Genomic DNA, 12118 nt, shown 5'->3' on the forward strand with positions numbered 1-12118 from the left:
GGGCGGCGACCTGACTTGCAGTTCACACACACACACACACACACACCACCGTCATCCCATGTCCCCATGTATCTCGGCCACGAGAAACCTGGCTGCCGATCTCCCCCGCCAGGACAGCGAGTTGGGTACTTGCGTTACTTCCATTCTCTCTCTATATACGCCGGCAATGAAATACCTACTCCCATCTAGAAACCCCAACACTTCAACCAGAACATAGTCACCAACACGTCGTGGCCAGCTGGACGAGGGGTGACAGAGAGACAGTCAGTGTATGAGTAGAAAGTAAGACTACCCCACGCTCCGCTCCCCACGGCCGGAGGGAGAGGGAGCAGTCCCCCAAGGAAACCTGAAAAAGGGACCAAGAAAAAAAGATGAGACAGTGAGACACCGCCCCGGGACTGTTGCGAAAGGTGAGGTGAGGAGGAGGAAAGCAAGCAGGGGGCTGCAACAGCCGTTCCATCCAATGATGGCGTCCACTTCCCACTTCCCCCATCCCGTTGATTCGCCCGCCTCCCTTCCCTCACACGTTTCTTCTTGTTCTCTACGACGCTTTTCACCCTCGTTGGCCCGTTTTTAACCTTATTCCTGTGCTGGGCCGGGCTGCAGAACCACACGCCGCCCGAAGAAGGTACGTACTGTATATACAAACCTGAGGTACATGACGAGGCAAAATTCCAAGTTCTGTACCCTGGAGAGGTAGGAGGCTTGACGAATCGCTGTGTGAAGCTACCTAGGTTGCCCGACGCCTCGGTTTGCCCCTCTCCGTTCTACATTGTTTTTTGCTGCTTGCTCACTCACACTCGCTGTTGGTTGAGATGGCTGTCCGATCTCCAAGTGGCAAGGCTGGTCCCATGGATGGATTCCCATCATTGCTTGTGTATCCCTCCCCAACGATCCACCCTGGCGTCCAGATGGACGGAGCAACTATGAGCAGGTGTTCGGTGCAATACAACGAGAACAAGGTTGTGTTCGTCCGTCCCGGTTGTTTTTTGCCTGGACGGGATCCGTTCGTGGAAAATGGATAATAACTATTGTATACGTATGTCCTCCACACTCTTGGAGTTGGGGGTTTACACCCGTCCCATCCTTTGCCTGGTCCAGGGACCTAGCCAGGAAATCCACCCAACGATAAAACAACGGGATGCTGCTCGAAAGACACAGGAGGAGCTCTCATCCATCACATTGTGGATGTACGGAGCAAAGACCCTGAAGAAAAGCTGTGGGAGCTCTGGCACTCCGCTTTTGCTATTCTCCCTCAGAGCAGAACCCGAACCTGAACCCTGACAGATTTGGCCCACCGACACGGCAGCCAAGGTGACCCCCGGCTTAGCCACAGAAAAGCCCCGCCCGTTGTCGCTTCGCTGCGGGTCCCTTGTCACGCATCGTGATCTTCACGGCTGCCCGAATTGGCCCAAAAGGGACGCCAGATCTGCTCGTCGTCATTGCCCGGTGCTGCCATTTGTTTTCCCAATGACTTGATCATTGAAGCGAGAAACATCATCAATCAATGGAATGAGATACAACCTCGGTTGACTACGTACTCCAAGACCAAAAAAAATTGTCTCCTCGTCCGATTCTCCTTCTTCTCCCCACGACTTATCTTTCAAGAGAGAATCCCCATCATCCGCCCAAACCATGCCGGGTCTTAAAGAAGACGGCGTCGACGACCTGCTCCACCGACAACGGTTCTCGGCGGGTCTCCCCGGTCTGTGCGCGTGCTGGCTGCAGCCGCCCTCCCCCTCCCTGTCAGTCATCTGTCTGGCTGTCTGTCTCTTTCTTGTTCCCTCGAACCCTTTTTCGTCCTCTGCTTGCGTGGCGTGGACATGTATTTGGCAAGAGGTGAAGCAGGTTGTGTTGTTGTTGGTGTTGGGCCTGCTGCTCTGCTCCCGCCATCTGCCAGATCTGACGGCCACGTTTTCTCCCAGGCCTCCCACGCCCACCTACAAAGTAAATACTGTATAGGTATCCGTACAGATCACTATGCGCATCACATCAAAGACAGCACCTGCACATCACATCCCTAGCTAGTAGGTATGTTGTTCACCTGTCCGTCGCGGAAGGTGTTGGGTGGCGCGACAGCAAGCCCCTCGTCCGCTGTCCGTGAACGGATTCGGCATGGTTCCCGTACGCCGCAAGCCGCTGGGTTTCTCATCGCTCGACAGCAGCGTGGGTGAGGCTGGGCCCATTGGGTCACGGCCAAGTACGATACCGTATGTACGGTACCGGAGCTCGGGGACGCTGATGGAATTCGGGCTCTGGAGAGGATCAGGCAAGTCATTGTAAGACAATTGGGAGAGTTGGATGAGATGACAGACTATCCATCCCCTTGGACCATCCCCTTGGAGTTGTGGATGTATTTTCTCTACATGTGACGCAAATCCCACTTTTGACTTTGGACTGCCTGCCGAAGGAACCGGCACATCCTGCGACCTTGCGACGGGACAGTCGTGGCGTGCATACGAAGCGAGACCTGGCAGTCTTGTTGGCAAAAAATGGATGTCACCCGACTGTCGACAGCTGGGAACAGACAAGAACAACTCATCCGGACAACCCATCGTGTCATCGTGTCACACTTCTTGGGCCGGTTAGGACGGTCGGTTGGCCGGATATTCGCTTGCAAGGGAGAAAAAAAGTCATTGTCGCGGGAAACGGTTGTCTGGCTTTTTCACACTTCGATCCAGGCAACTCACTGCGAGGTAGATGTAGAGTCATTCAGAGGGCTGAAAGTATCTGCTGAATTCACCTCCATCTGGCTGTATGAGAAGGTACCTAAAAGTAAAATCGTTACCGGTGACACGCTCACGCACGGCTCAAGCAGCCAAGCCCCAGGATACCTCCCCATCCGTCCGTACAAAGATGTCAGGCCACCACCCTCCCAACATTTCCCTTTTCCCCTCCCCCCGAAATTGACAGCGCTCTCTCTGCCGGAGGTTTGCGCGCTCCCCAAGTTGGACACAGACGGCCTTCCGAACTGGGACAGCCACAGCTCCCTGGACGCTTGGAAACTGCCCGTTCGGAACAACAACACCCATGCCTCCTGTCGCGTGGATTGTGCTGTGCCGTTTGGGCGCAGGAAAAGTAGACCCTTGTCGGCAGGCTGCGCTCGTCGGCATCGGGGTAGAAGTACCGTAAAAGATACAGGATCAAAGCGAGATGGAGGCCGTTGAGATTGCGCTACGCATTCGGACAGGAAGGTCAAGGTTCGTAGCAGAGAAAGGCGTGTCATTGGCCATGCATTATTCAGTGCAGAATCAAAAGTTGGGAATTGGAGTCAGCATTCGGCGGTTGCCGAGTCATTCATTTCGGTCCATATTGGGGATTCGGCTCATTGCCATTAAGAAATGTCATTCCGTAGATCAGGATTGTCCGATATAAGTCCCTTCCCACAAACCACCATCAGAACCCCGACTCAACCAGGGCACAACGGCGATGGGCACATGGAACAGCAATGAGGATGACCCAGAAAATCACCGTCCAACTCGCGCACACAACCGGGTCACGATCACGCCCACAGCCAAGTTTTGCTCCGGGCTCCTCCTCAGGGTTCTGTCTGTCGTGTCCGTCAATCAACCTCGTGCCGCGCCTCGGCCCGGCCTCAACTGCAGCCCCCGTTGCAACCTTACGAGGCTTGTTCTCTCAGGTCTCCTGTATGTACACAACTACGGTAGTTACAACAGGTAGTAAGGTAATAGCTTGACACGTTTTTGACAAGACAGTGTCCGGTACGAGCTCAGACACACAGTCACAACAACACAACGCACGTCAACACTCACACAGTAGGTACCTACGGTCGGTAACCCTCCCGTCTCACGTCCGAGTTATGTCAACAAAGAGCACCTAGCTCGCTTATGAACCCCCCTCCCGGGAGGTTGTTGTCCGGATCTGGGAGCGACCTCACCAAAACATCCCATTCTCGCGCACACAAAACCCCCAAATGTGGGAGGGAGGTATGACAGAGTTGGGAAGAAGAAGACGGAAAGATTTGGGCTCTGGGAAGGGGGTGTTCGTGTCAAGTTCAAAGGATTGGGACGCTGCCCCTCAGAGGGTTGCGCTGCATCGGCGATCACTCAGCAAGGGGCCCGGGTTGGAACTTGGGGGAATACAACAGCAACAACAACAGCAGGAGACTTTGGAATCTGGAAGCGGGAAGCGAGGGATCTGACACACGTGGATTGGCAAACTGACAGACCGACGTAGACATAATACCTTAGACAAGATACTGGATTTGGCTGGTCCAACAGAACGGATTACCTTGGGTACACAAGCAGCGACCTCAAGCGCTGCTCACACGCGCTCGGCATTCCTATATCCTGCCCCGTAACTATAACCGAGACAGTCTGTACGCACAATACCTGACCTACACAGTCCACCGTACAAACTCGTACCTTAACCCACCTCTCACCACCAAACTTGCCCAACACAGTAACAACTACCAGGTAGTGAATGTCTACATACCTTTACCTTTTACAACCCTACTCCGTACATACAGTATGCTACACAGTCCAAGCCGGCCCTACAACCAACAACCGCAGCCTTACGCTCCATCCGCCTGGGCAAAGCAGAAACTTGGAATCCACCACCAGCCAACATGCCCAGATACGAATAAAGAGGGCTAGCTAACCGCCGCGGCGCTTCCCCGCGCTTGTCGCTTCAAGCAAAACCCGACTAACTAGGTAACAGCGCACAATTTGACATTGTCCATCACAACTAGTAGGACCCTGCCGCAAGCGCCTTCACTTGCGTTTGCCTATGCATTTGGTGGTGAGAAGCGCTCATGGTGATATGCAAGGTTAAAGAGAGAAGGGAAGCGCGGTGTGTGGTGTGTGGTGTGTGGTGTGTGGCATGTGGTCGTCGCTTGGCGGGCCAATCATGAAGATTGTTGGACCGCGGGGTGGCGGTTGGCGGTTACTTTATGTGGGCGAGGCTTGGAGAGAGGCGTTTTGACTGTGGAGGATGTGAGTGCACAGATTACCTGAGATCCAGACCAAGCCGTCAACAGTTTCTCCCATGGTCTTTGACTATGAAGAAGGTGAGGTTGTTGTGGTTGTGGTTGCATTTCTTTGGGTTGGGCAAGGAGCTACGAGGAGGTAGGTGGGCTGGACGGACGCCGGACAGTTGAGCTCGCAACGCCGCTCGGCGCGTTGCCGATGTCCGAACGCCCCTCTCCCTCCCTTCCGAACGTCAACTCTGCCTGGGGTCGGAACCATGTTGATGGAAAGTTCGGAACGAACCGCGCAGCCCAGTTTCCGGGTTCGAGCGATCGACAGAGATCAATAACCCCAAAAGAGGAGGGAAATAGGATAGGGTGCTGTCAATTCCATATTCTTCTTGTTTTCCTCTCCCAAAGTAGGCCAACGTCATCCGATCTCGAGGCAGGTCGACGGATGATGTGATGATGACACGAACTGTACAAGGGATGATGAGGGAGATCCCCCGCCTACTACCGTTGCCCCACCATGGACCTGCCGACGACAACGTCGATCACACATATGGGAGGGAACTGTGTCTGTGTGTATGTTGTATTCAAAAATTTTTCAAGGGCCAATTTTTGAGAACTGAAGGCGGTGCACCGTGGGAAAGGCGTTTACATCTGGCCATGATCTGTTCGCTCTACTCGTTGGTTGTGGTGAGACGGAAGTCAGCGTCTCGGTGCACTCACTAATATCAACCAGATCTCTAGGCGGGCGGTCCGGATTAAGAAGCGGACGCTGGTTACATCAAATGTGGCTTGTTGACTCGACAATCAAGATGTTAGTCGTCTGAGCCTCTCAATGTGACTTAGCGAGGAATGTCAACGACAAAGTCGCCAACACTCTTCATTCTGTCAGTACAGTATGAATATAAAATTGCAAGATGTAAGTCCTCCGCAAGGATATTCCCCATCTCATGTGGTGCGTGACGGCTCTCCCAGGCCCGATGTGGAAATCCCCAACACCTAGGTAGGTCTCGAGCCCAACACACAGGACCGAAAGGGTGACGCTCTCTGTCCACACAGACACGGGTTGGAAACACAGACCTGCCAGCCGGACAGAGCTCTGGAGGGAGGAAGCCCAATCCCTCTGCTGCGGTGCGACGTGGTACTGATCGGGAAGAACCTTTTTCTGGATAGTAAGACCGAGAGATGATGACCCTTGGAATCGGTTCGGTATGACGTGGTTGGGTTGGTGGGTGGATTGGTGAGTGGCATGGTCGGACGTGGGATGGGGAGCGTCCAGTTTGGGGTTCTCAGTTCTCTTTCAGGTTGTTCTCCGAGTCAGAAATAGATGGTTGCTTCTTTTTTTCTTCTTCTTCTTCTTCTTTTAATGATTTATTGCAAGTCACAGAAGGTTGACATTCTACGAGTTCATAGAAGGACTAGTTTGACTGTCATTTGGCTGGGTTGTGAGCCTTGGAGTTATTATTAGGCTGCAGTCCACCGAAAGCACAGCCATTGAGGCTGGGTGTAGTTGGGACCATGTCAGTCAGTCAGTCTTTTGTCATCGGCCTTAAACGTGGGACAGCGGCGAAGCAAGGGACTCAATCTCGAGGCTCCTTGGAGGATCTTTGGTTTTATGAAAGGGATACGCAGCAGTAGATCCAGCATGAAGCTCCAAGGACCAGGTCCTCCTGTTTGTCGTCTTTGAAAAGAGCGGACAGGTCCTTTGCAGCTGAACGGAGAGCGGCAAACGGGAAATGACCTGGAATTGTTGGAATCGAGCCTTCATGCGGGGTGGGATGAATGAGGAATTGCCTGGAAGGGAAAGTGGGGCTGGATTTTAAATAATTGGACTCCGCTGATTGGTCCATCATTTCATGCCCGCCTTCCTTCCCGCTCGCTTCCTGCCTCTGCCGCTCGATTCCATCAGCAGGTTCCAAGGTTTGTGTCCTCTGCTCGTTCCGAAACTCTGGGACTTCCAGTTGCATTTTCAAAAGAGGAACCTCAATCATTTCAGGACCTCGAAGGATGATCAAAGACGCAATTCAATTTTCACAATATGCTCAGCTGCCACCTGAGCTGTCTTTAGCACAATCAACAACCAACAATGACCTGAGCTGGGTAAACCCCCACTCTTTTACGTCAGGTCCTCCTTTGGATCCCCGCCAGCACCTAGGTCTTGTCCCGCACCACCTGGCTCCGACACAATGGCTCCCTAGCAGCAAGCGATGGGACTGCTTGCGGCTGGCTCCGCTGGATCCTCTGCTGGAAAGCTGCAGCCCAGCAAGCAACCCCATCACGGATTGTGACCCACTGAGCTGAGCATCAACAAAGACAGCTGCTGGCGCGGAAGACATCCGCAGTCTATTGCTCCCCCGCATCCCACCCATTTTGAAGAGGGATATGTCCTGGTTGCTGGGAAGAAAGCGGGTCTGTTGGGCCCTTTCTCTCGACGCCCGTCGCAACATTCACACGCTTGTGACTGCTTCAGCTGCTTCTTTGTCGTCGGCGGCCATCGTGAGAGCAGTCATAAACCCGACCTCGGCCAGGGTTTCGACTCCTGTCCTGACCACACCTATGCCCGCAGCAGCCTATCTGCTTCGCCGCCACTCCTCCACTTCGGCATCCGACTCTGCATCTCCAACCCCTCCTTCATCAGCATCCCCTTCCGAAGCCCCCGCCAGCAGAAGGACCTCCATAAACATGGCCCCTCCACAGTCTGCCCTCGACTTCCTTGACTTTGTCAATGCATCGCCAACACGTATGCTTCCCTGTTGGCCCTGCCCGCTTGCGGCTCTTCTTCCCCGCTGACCATATTTCCCCCCAGCCTACCATGCGGTTGCGAGCTCGGCCGCCCTGTTCGATGCCGCCGGCTTCACCCGCATCCAGGAGCGCGATGACTGGGCTTCCGCCGTCAAGCCCGGCGGAAAGTACTATCTGACCCGGAACGCCTCGTCCATCGTCGCCTTTGCTGTCGGCGGCGCTTGGAAGCCCGGCAACCCCATCGGTATGGTTGGTGCCCATACCGACTCGCCGTGCCTCCGTGTCAAGCCCGTCAGCAAGCGCACCGCCAACGGCTACCTCCAGGTCGGCGTCGAGACGTATGGCGGCGGCATCTGGCATAGCTGGTTCGATCGTGACCTGAGCGTTGCCGGCCGCGTCCTGGTGCGTGAGGCTGCCGACGGCGGCGAGCCCAAGTTTGTGCAGAAGCTCGTCAAGATCGACAAGCCCATCCTCCGCATCCCCACGCTGGCCATTCACCTGCACCGCCAGAGCAACTTTGATCCCAACAAGGAGGACGAGCTGCTTCCCATTGCGGGGCTGGTCGAGGCCGAGCTGAACAAGACGGCCGAGCCCGAGACTGCCCCCGGAGCTGGGTCTGAGGAGGCCGAGTTCCAGCCTCTCCGCGCCATTTCTGACCGCCACCACCCGGCTTTCCTCTCCCTGATCGCCGAGAATCTCGGTGTTGAGGTGAGCCAGATCACCGATTTCGAGCTTGTTCTTTACGATACCCAAAAGTCGTGCCTTGGCGGACTTCGGGACGAGCTCATCTTCTCTCCCCGCCTCGACAACCTCAACTCCACCTTCTGCGCCGTCAAGGGCCTCATCGCCTCCATCGACTCCCACCCTCTCGATGCCGACCCCACCATCCGTCTGGTCGCCTGCTTCGACCACGAGGAAATCGGCTCCCTCTCGGCGCAGGGCGCCGACTCCAACCTCCTCCCGGCCGTCCTCCGCCGGCTGTCCGTCATCCCGGGCAGCAGCGGCAGCAGCAGCAGCATCGACGCCGCGTCCACCGCTTTCGAGCAGACCCTGTCCACTTCCTTCTTCCTCTCGGCCGACATGGCCCACGCCGTCCACCCCAATTACGCCGGCAAGTACGAGCGCAACCACACGCCCGCCATCAACGGCGGGCCCGTCATCAAGATCAACGCCAACCAGCGCTACGCGACCAACTCGCCGGGCATCGTGCTGCTGCAGGAGGTGGCACGCAAGGCGCGCGTCCCGTTGCAGCTGTTTGTGGTCAAGAACGATTCGCCGTGCGGGAGCACCATCGGTCCAATGCTTTCGGCCAAGCTGGGCGTGAGGACGCTGGATATGGGGAATCCCCAGCTGAGCATGCATAGCATTCGGGAGACGGGAGGGACCAAGGATGTGGAGCATGCCATTCGGTTGTTTGAGGCGTTCTTGGGGAGGTTTGGAGAGTTGGAGGCGAGGATTTTGGTGGATTAGATTTGTGCGTAGGGTGGGTAGGTATCTAGGAGACAATAGAAGAATGATCGGCTGATGATGTTTGAGATGTTTGTGGTGTGATTGTGAAGTGTGTCATGGCAGTAGGATGTCAAATTGATGTTGGACCAGACATTGCCATATTATGATTGTCTAGCAAACATTCTTCTCGACCTATATATTAATCCCCCCCTGCTAAATGTACGCTTGCTGCCTTTCCCATTCTGTCATCGTATAGACACGCCATATTTACGTACGCTCCAGGTTACCTGATAAAAAGACCGTTGAGATCAAGGAATATTCTCTACGAGTTTAAAATAGTTTAGATCAGCTGAATCCGTTGCTCCGGATGATAGATTTAACGCCGATCCCGTGAGTTAAAACGACCCAACCCATCCAGCAGTAGCGCCGGCGGGGATTTGTATCGGGGACGACCTCGACGGGCGATATTGTTCTCCCATCACACCTCGTGGCGCCGCCGCCGCCGTAGTCGCCGTGGGATAAGGAGCTGCTCAACAGGCCTGGGTACTCACCCGAGGGGATCGTCACCGGCCACCGCGCCGACGTGCATCCAGTCCCGTTCACCACATTTATCGAGCTGCGGGCTCCGATAAGCCACTCCTACTCATTTCACCTCTCCTGGTTCATCCACCCCTTCCGCTTCGCCCAGGAGGTCCTGGAGGGCAGAGCGGTCAGGCGCCAGGGCCAGCAACCCACGGAGCCCAACGCCTTCGACGAGAGCCCCTGTTGCTGGCCCTGGAGGACAGGAATGTGACCTTCATTGGCCATATCCTTCCGAGTTCCATCCCTGGCTCGCAAGAGTATAATATTCTGGCGCCGGGGTTTTACTTTTTGCCGCCACATGCGGACAACATTAACGCCATGTGCCTCATAGACTGCAGGATGTTAACCTTTCCTACCAGTCCTTGGCCACAAGGCTCATCAACGAAGGCCCCAGTGGACAGTGGGATGGGTATCCAACCCCCGTCCTCCTCTACCCCTGGGGCCATCTGCCGCCCTACATACAGACGATATACAAGCGGCCACATAAGCTCAAGGTTTACCACGGGCATTACGTTCACCGTCCCAGTGCAGAGGCCACAGACAGTTGTATCCTCTGTTGCCATGACGGTGAGCTGCATCGTCTCCAACGGTTCGAGTTCCGCAAGCCGTCAGACAGTCTGGAGGTAGAGACCTCGGCCTTGGAACGCGAGGGCCTCCATAACCGCCTGGACGAGTTTATCACGCTCTGGACTAGTGGCCAGCACCAACGACAGACGGCCTTTACTGGCCCCTCTCTCCCCCGGCACAAGCAGCTCATCGCCCCCGTTGACGCCGCCAACATCAACCGGGTCGGTGCCCGAGAAGTCCCCCGCTGGAGCTTCGTTTCTCAGCGTTGACCGGCTGGCTGGCGCGCTCCAGAACCGGGGCGAGAGGTACAGTCAAAACTTTCAGTCGTTAAGTATGCCGCATCCATCCTTTCAACGTCCGCTCTTCCGCCGAGACGGAGAGATTACCCTTTCGCTCTCCTCCTCCTTCCCCTCCGCCAAAGGCTAATCTAGGTACATAACGGTCAGCCTATATCGTCTAACTGCCTCAACTATATAACCTCAGCGTCGATAAGATACAATCTTAGATATATCTACCCATATTTACCCTTGACTAAAAGGGGAGGGGTAGATAAAATTCGTCAGATATTCAACCAGCGATATTAGCTTATATATACCTAGTCCATCGATAGTTATACCTCTACATAGATTTAGTCAAGTCCTAGTCCTCGACAGGATTAAAGCCTAGCTATTCTCGCTCTTATCTTCCGCGATCAAGGTCATTGAAGTAATAGATGTGTAATAAACTAGCGGACCTTCGTTTGGCATTGGAACTCGCTCTGGAGGGGAACTCGAGCCTGGCAACGAAATCTATCGCCGGATCGATATGTCTGGCCAGCATCTGGGACCGCGCTGATCCCCAAGGACCGCTCCCTGGCACGAATTCTACCTACCAATCCGTCTCCTGGCTCTCCCTCTGCTATTTTGAGAAGAATTGCGAGGTTTCCGTGGCCATGTTCAACCGGGTCATCGCCGCCATCGAGACGCTGACGATCCATCTCTCTTGACGGCCACTGGTCGGCAATGCAGGTGGGCCGCGTGTCTCGCCCGTTAGTTACTTGAACTTGACCTTGCAAGGCAACCTAATTTTGGGCGGGTGTTGATCGATCATATACTATAATAGACTTTAAAAGTGGGCTAAATCAGGAGTACCTAGCCCTCATCTTCGTAACGCACGATATGTACGATATGAACCGACACAAACTCATTAATCAGCCTCAACAGAACTATCCCCCCATCAGTCTCAGATTCACCTCTCACAGGTATCTACGTATACTCCATACTCCCCAACATAACACAATCCCACCAGAGAGAAACATTAACCAAACAACCCATCAATCGTTCAGTATGATATAGACATTAGGTACCTATATAAATATCTTTCTCCAGCCCAAACCCGCCGTTTAAAAACCCCAACCAAACTCCCCACCCAACCATCCTATCCTATCAACACAATGGAGAAAATGCCCCTGACCCAAAACAACCCAAAACGCCGGCCCAGTGCATGCTTGAACCCCAGAAACATGAACCGTCGCTATGTCTGCCTGATAAACCCCCACAAACCCCGGGTATGACTTTTACAGCCCTATTGCAGTACGAAAACCCTCCAAAAAAACCTGAAGCCCAACCAATGAGCCGAGAAAACACCGGAATAGGAGTCGGAGTCGCAGTCGAGGTTAACGTCGCGTGCAGGCATGGATGGGCGAATGGACGGATGGATGTCCATGACCAGACACCGTCCACTCTCGTGAGCGAGGAAGAGGAAGGAAGGGGAACCTGCCTCCTCCTCTTCCTCCTCCTCCCATGATGCAAATACCCCAACCGACAAGACAAATCACAACACAACAAGCAACCCGAAGGCAAC

At 54.6% G+C, this 12118-nt stretch overlaps 2 protein-coding genes across 2 annotated transcripts; both read left to right on the forward strand.

Moving 5' to 3' along the window:
• Positions 1-7618: 7618 nt before the first annotated feature.
• VTJ04DRAFT_326 (uncharacterized protein) lies at positions 7619-10545 on the forward strand (the record flags this gene model as incomplete). Its single annotated transcript, XM_069361140.1, has 5 exons — positions 7619-7676; positions 7743-9111; positions 9502-9517; positions 9636-9916; positions 10041-10545. 5 exons carry the CDS (start codon positions 7619-7621, stop codon positions 10543-10545), a joined length of 2229 nt encoding a protein of 742 aa, XP_069222936.1.
• Positions 10546-11758: 1213 nt separating this feature from the next.
• Positions 11759-12061, forward strand: VTJ04DRAFT_327 (uncharacterized protein; the record flags this gene model as incomplete). The annotated part of the gene is made up of 1 exon (XM_069361151.1): positions 11759-12061. The coding sequence occupies one exon, from the start codon at positions 11759-11761 to the stop codon at positions 12059-12061; it is 303 nt and encodes a 100-aa protein (XP_069222937.1).
• Positions 12062-12118: the final 57 nt, after the last annotated feature.

Source organism: Mycothermus thermophilus, assembly GCF_041956435.1.
Source record: "Mycothermus thermophilus strain CBS 625.91 unplaced genomic scaffold VTJ04scaffold_1, whole genome shotgun sequence".
NCBI classification, from domain to species: Eukaryota; Fungi; Ascomycota; class Sordariomycetes; order Sordariales; family Chaetomiaceae; genus Mycothermus; species Mycothermus thermophilus.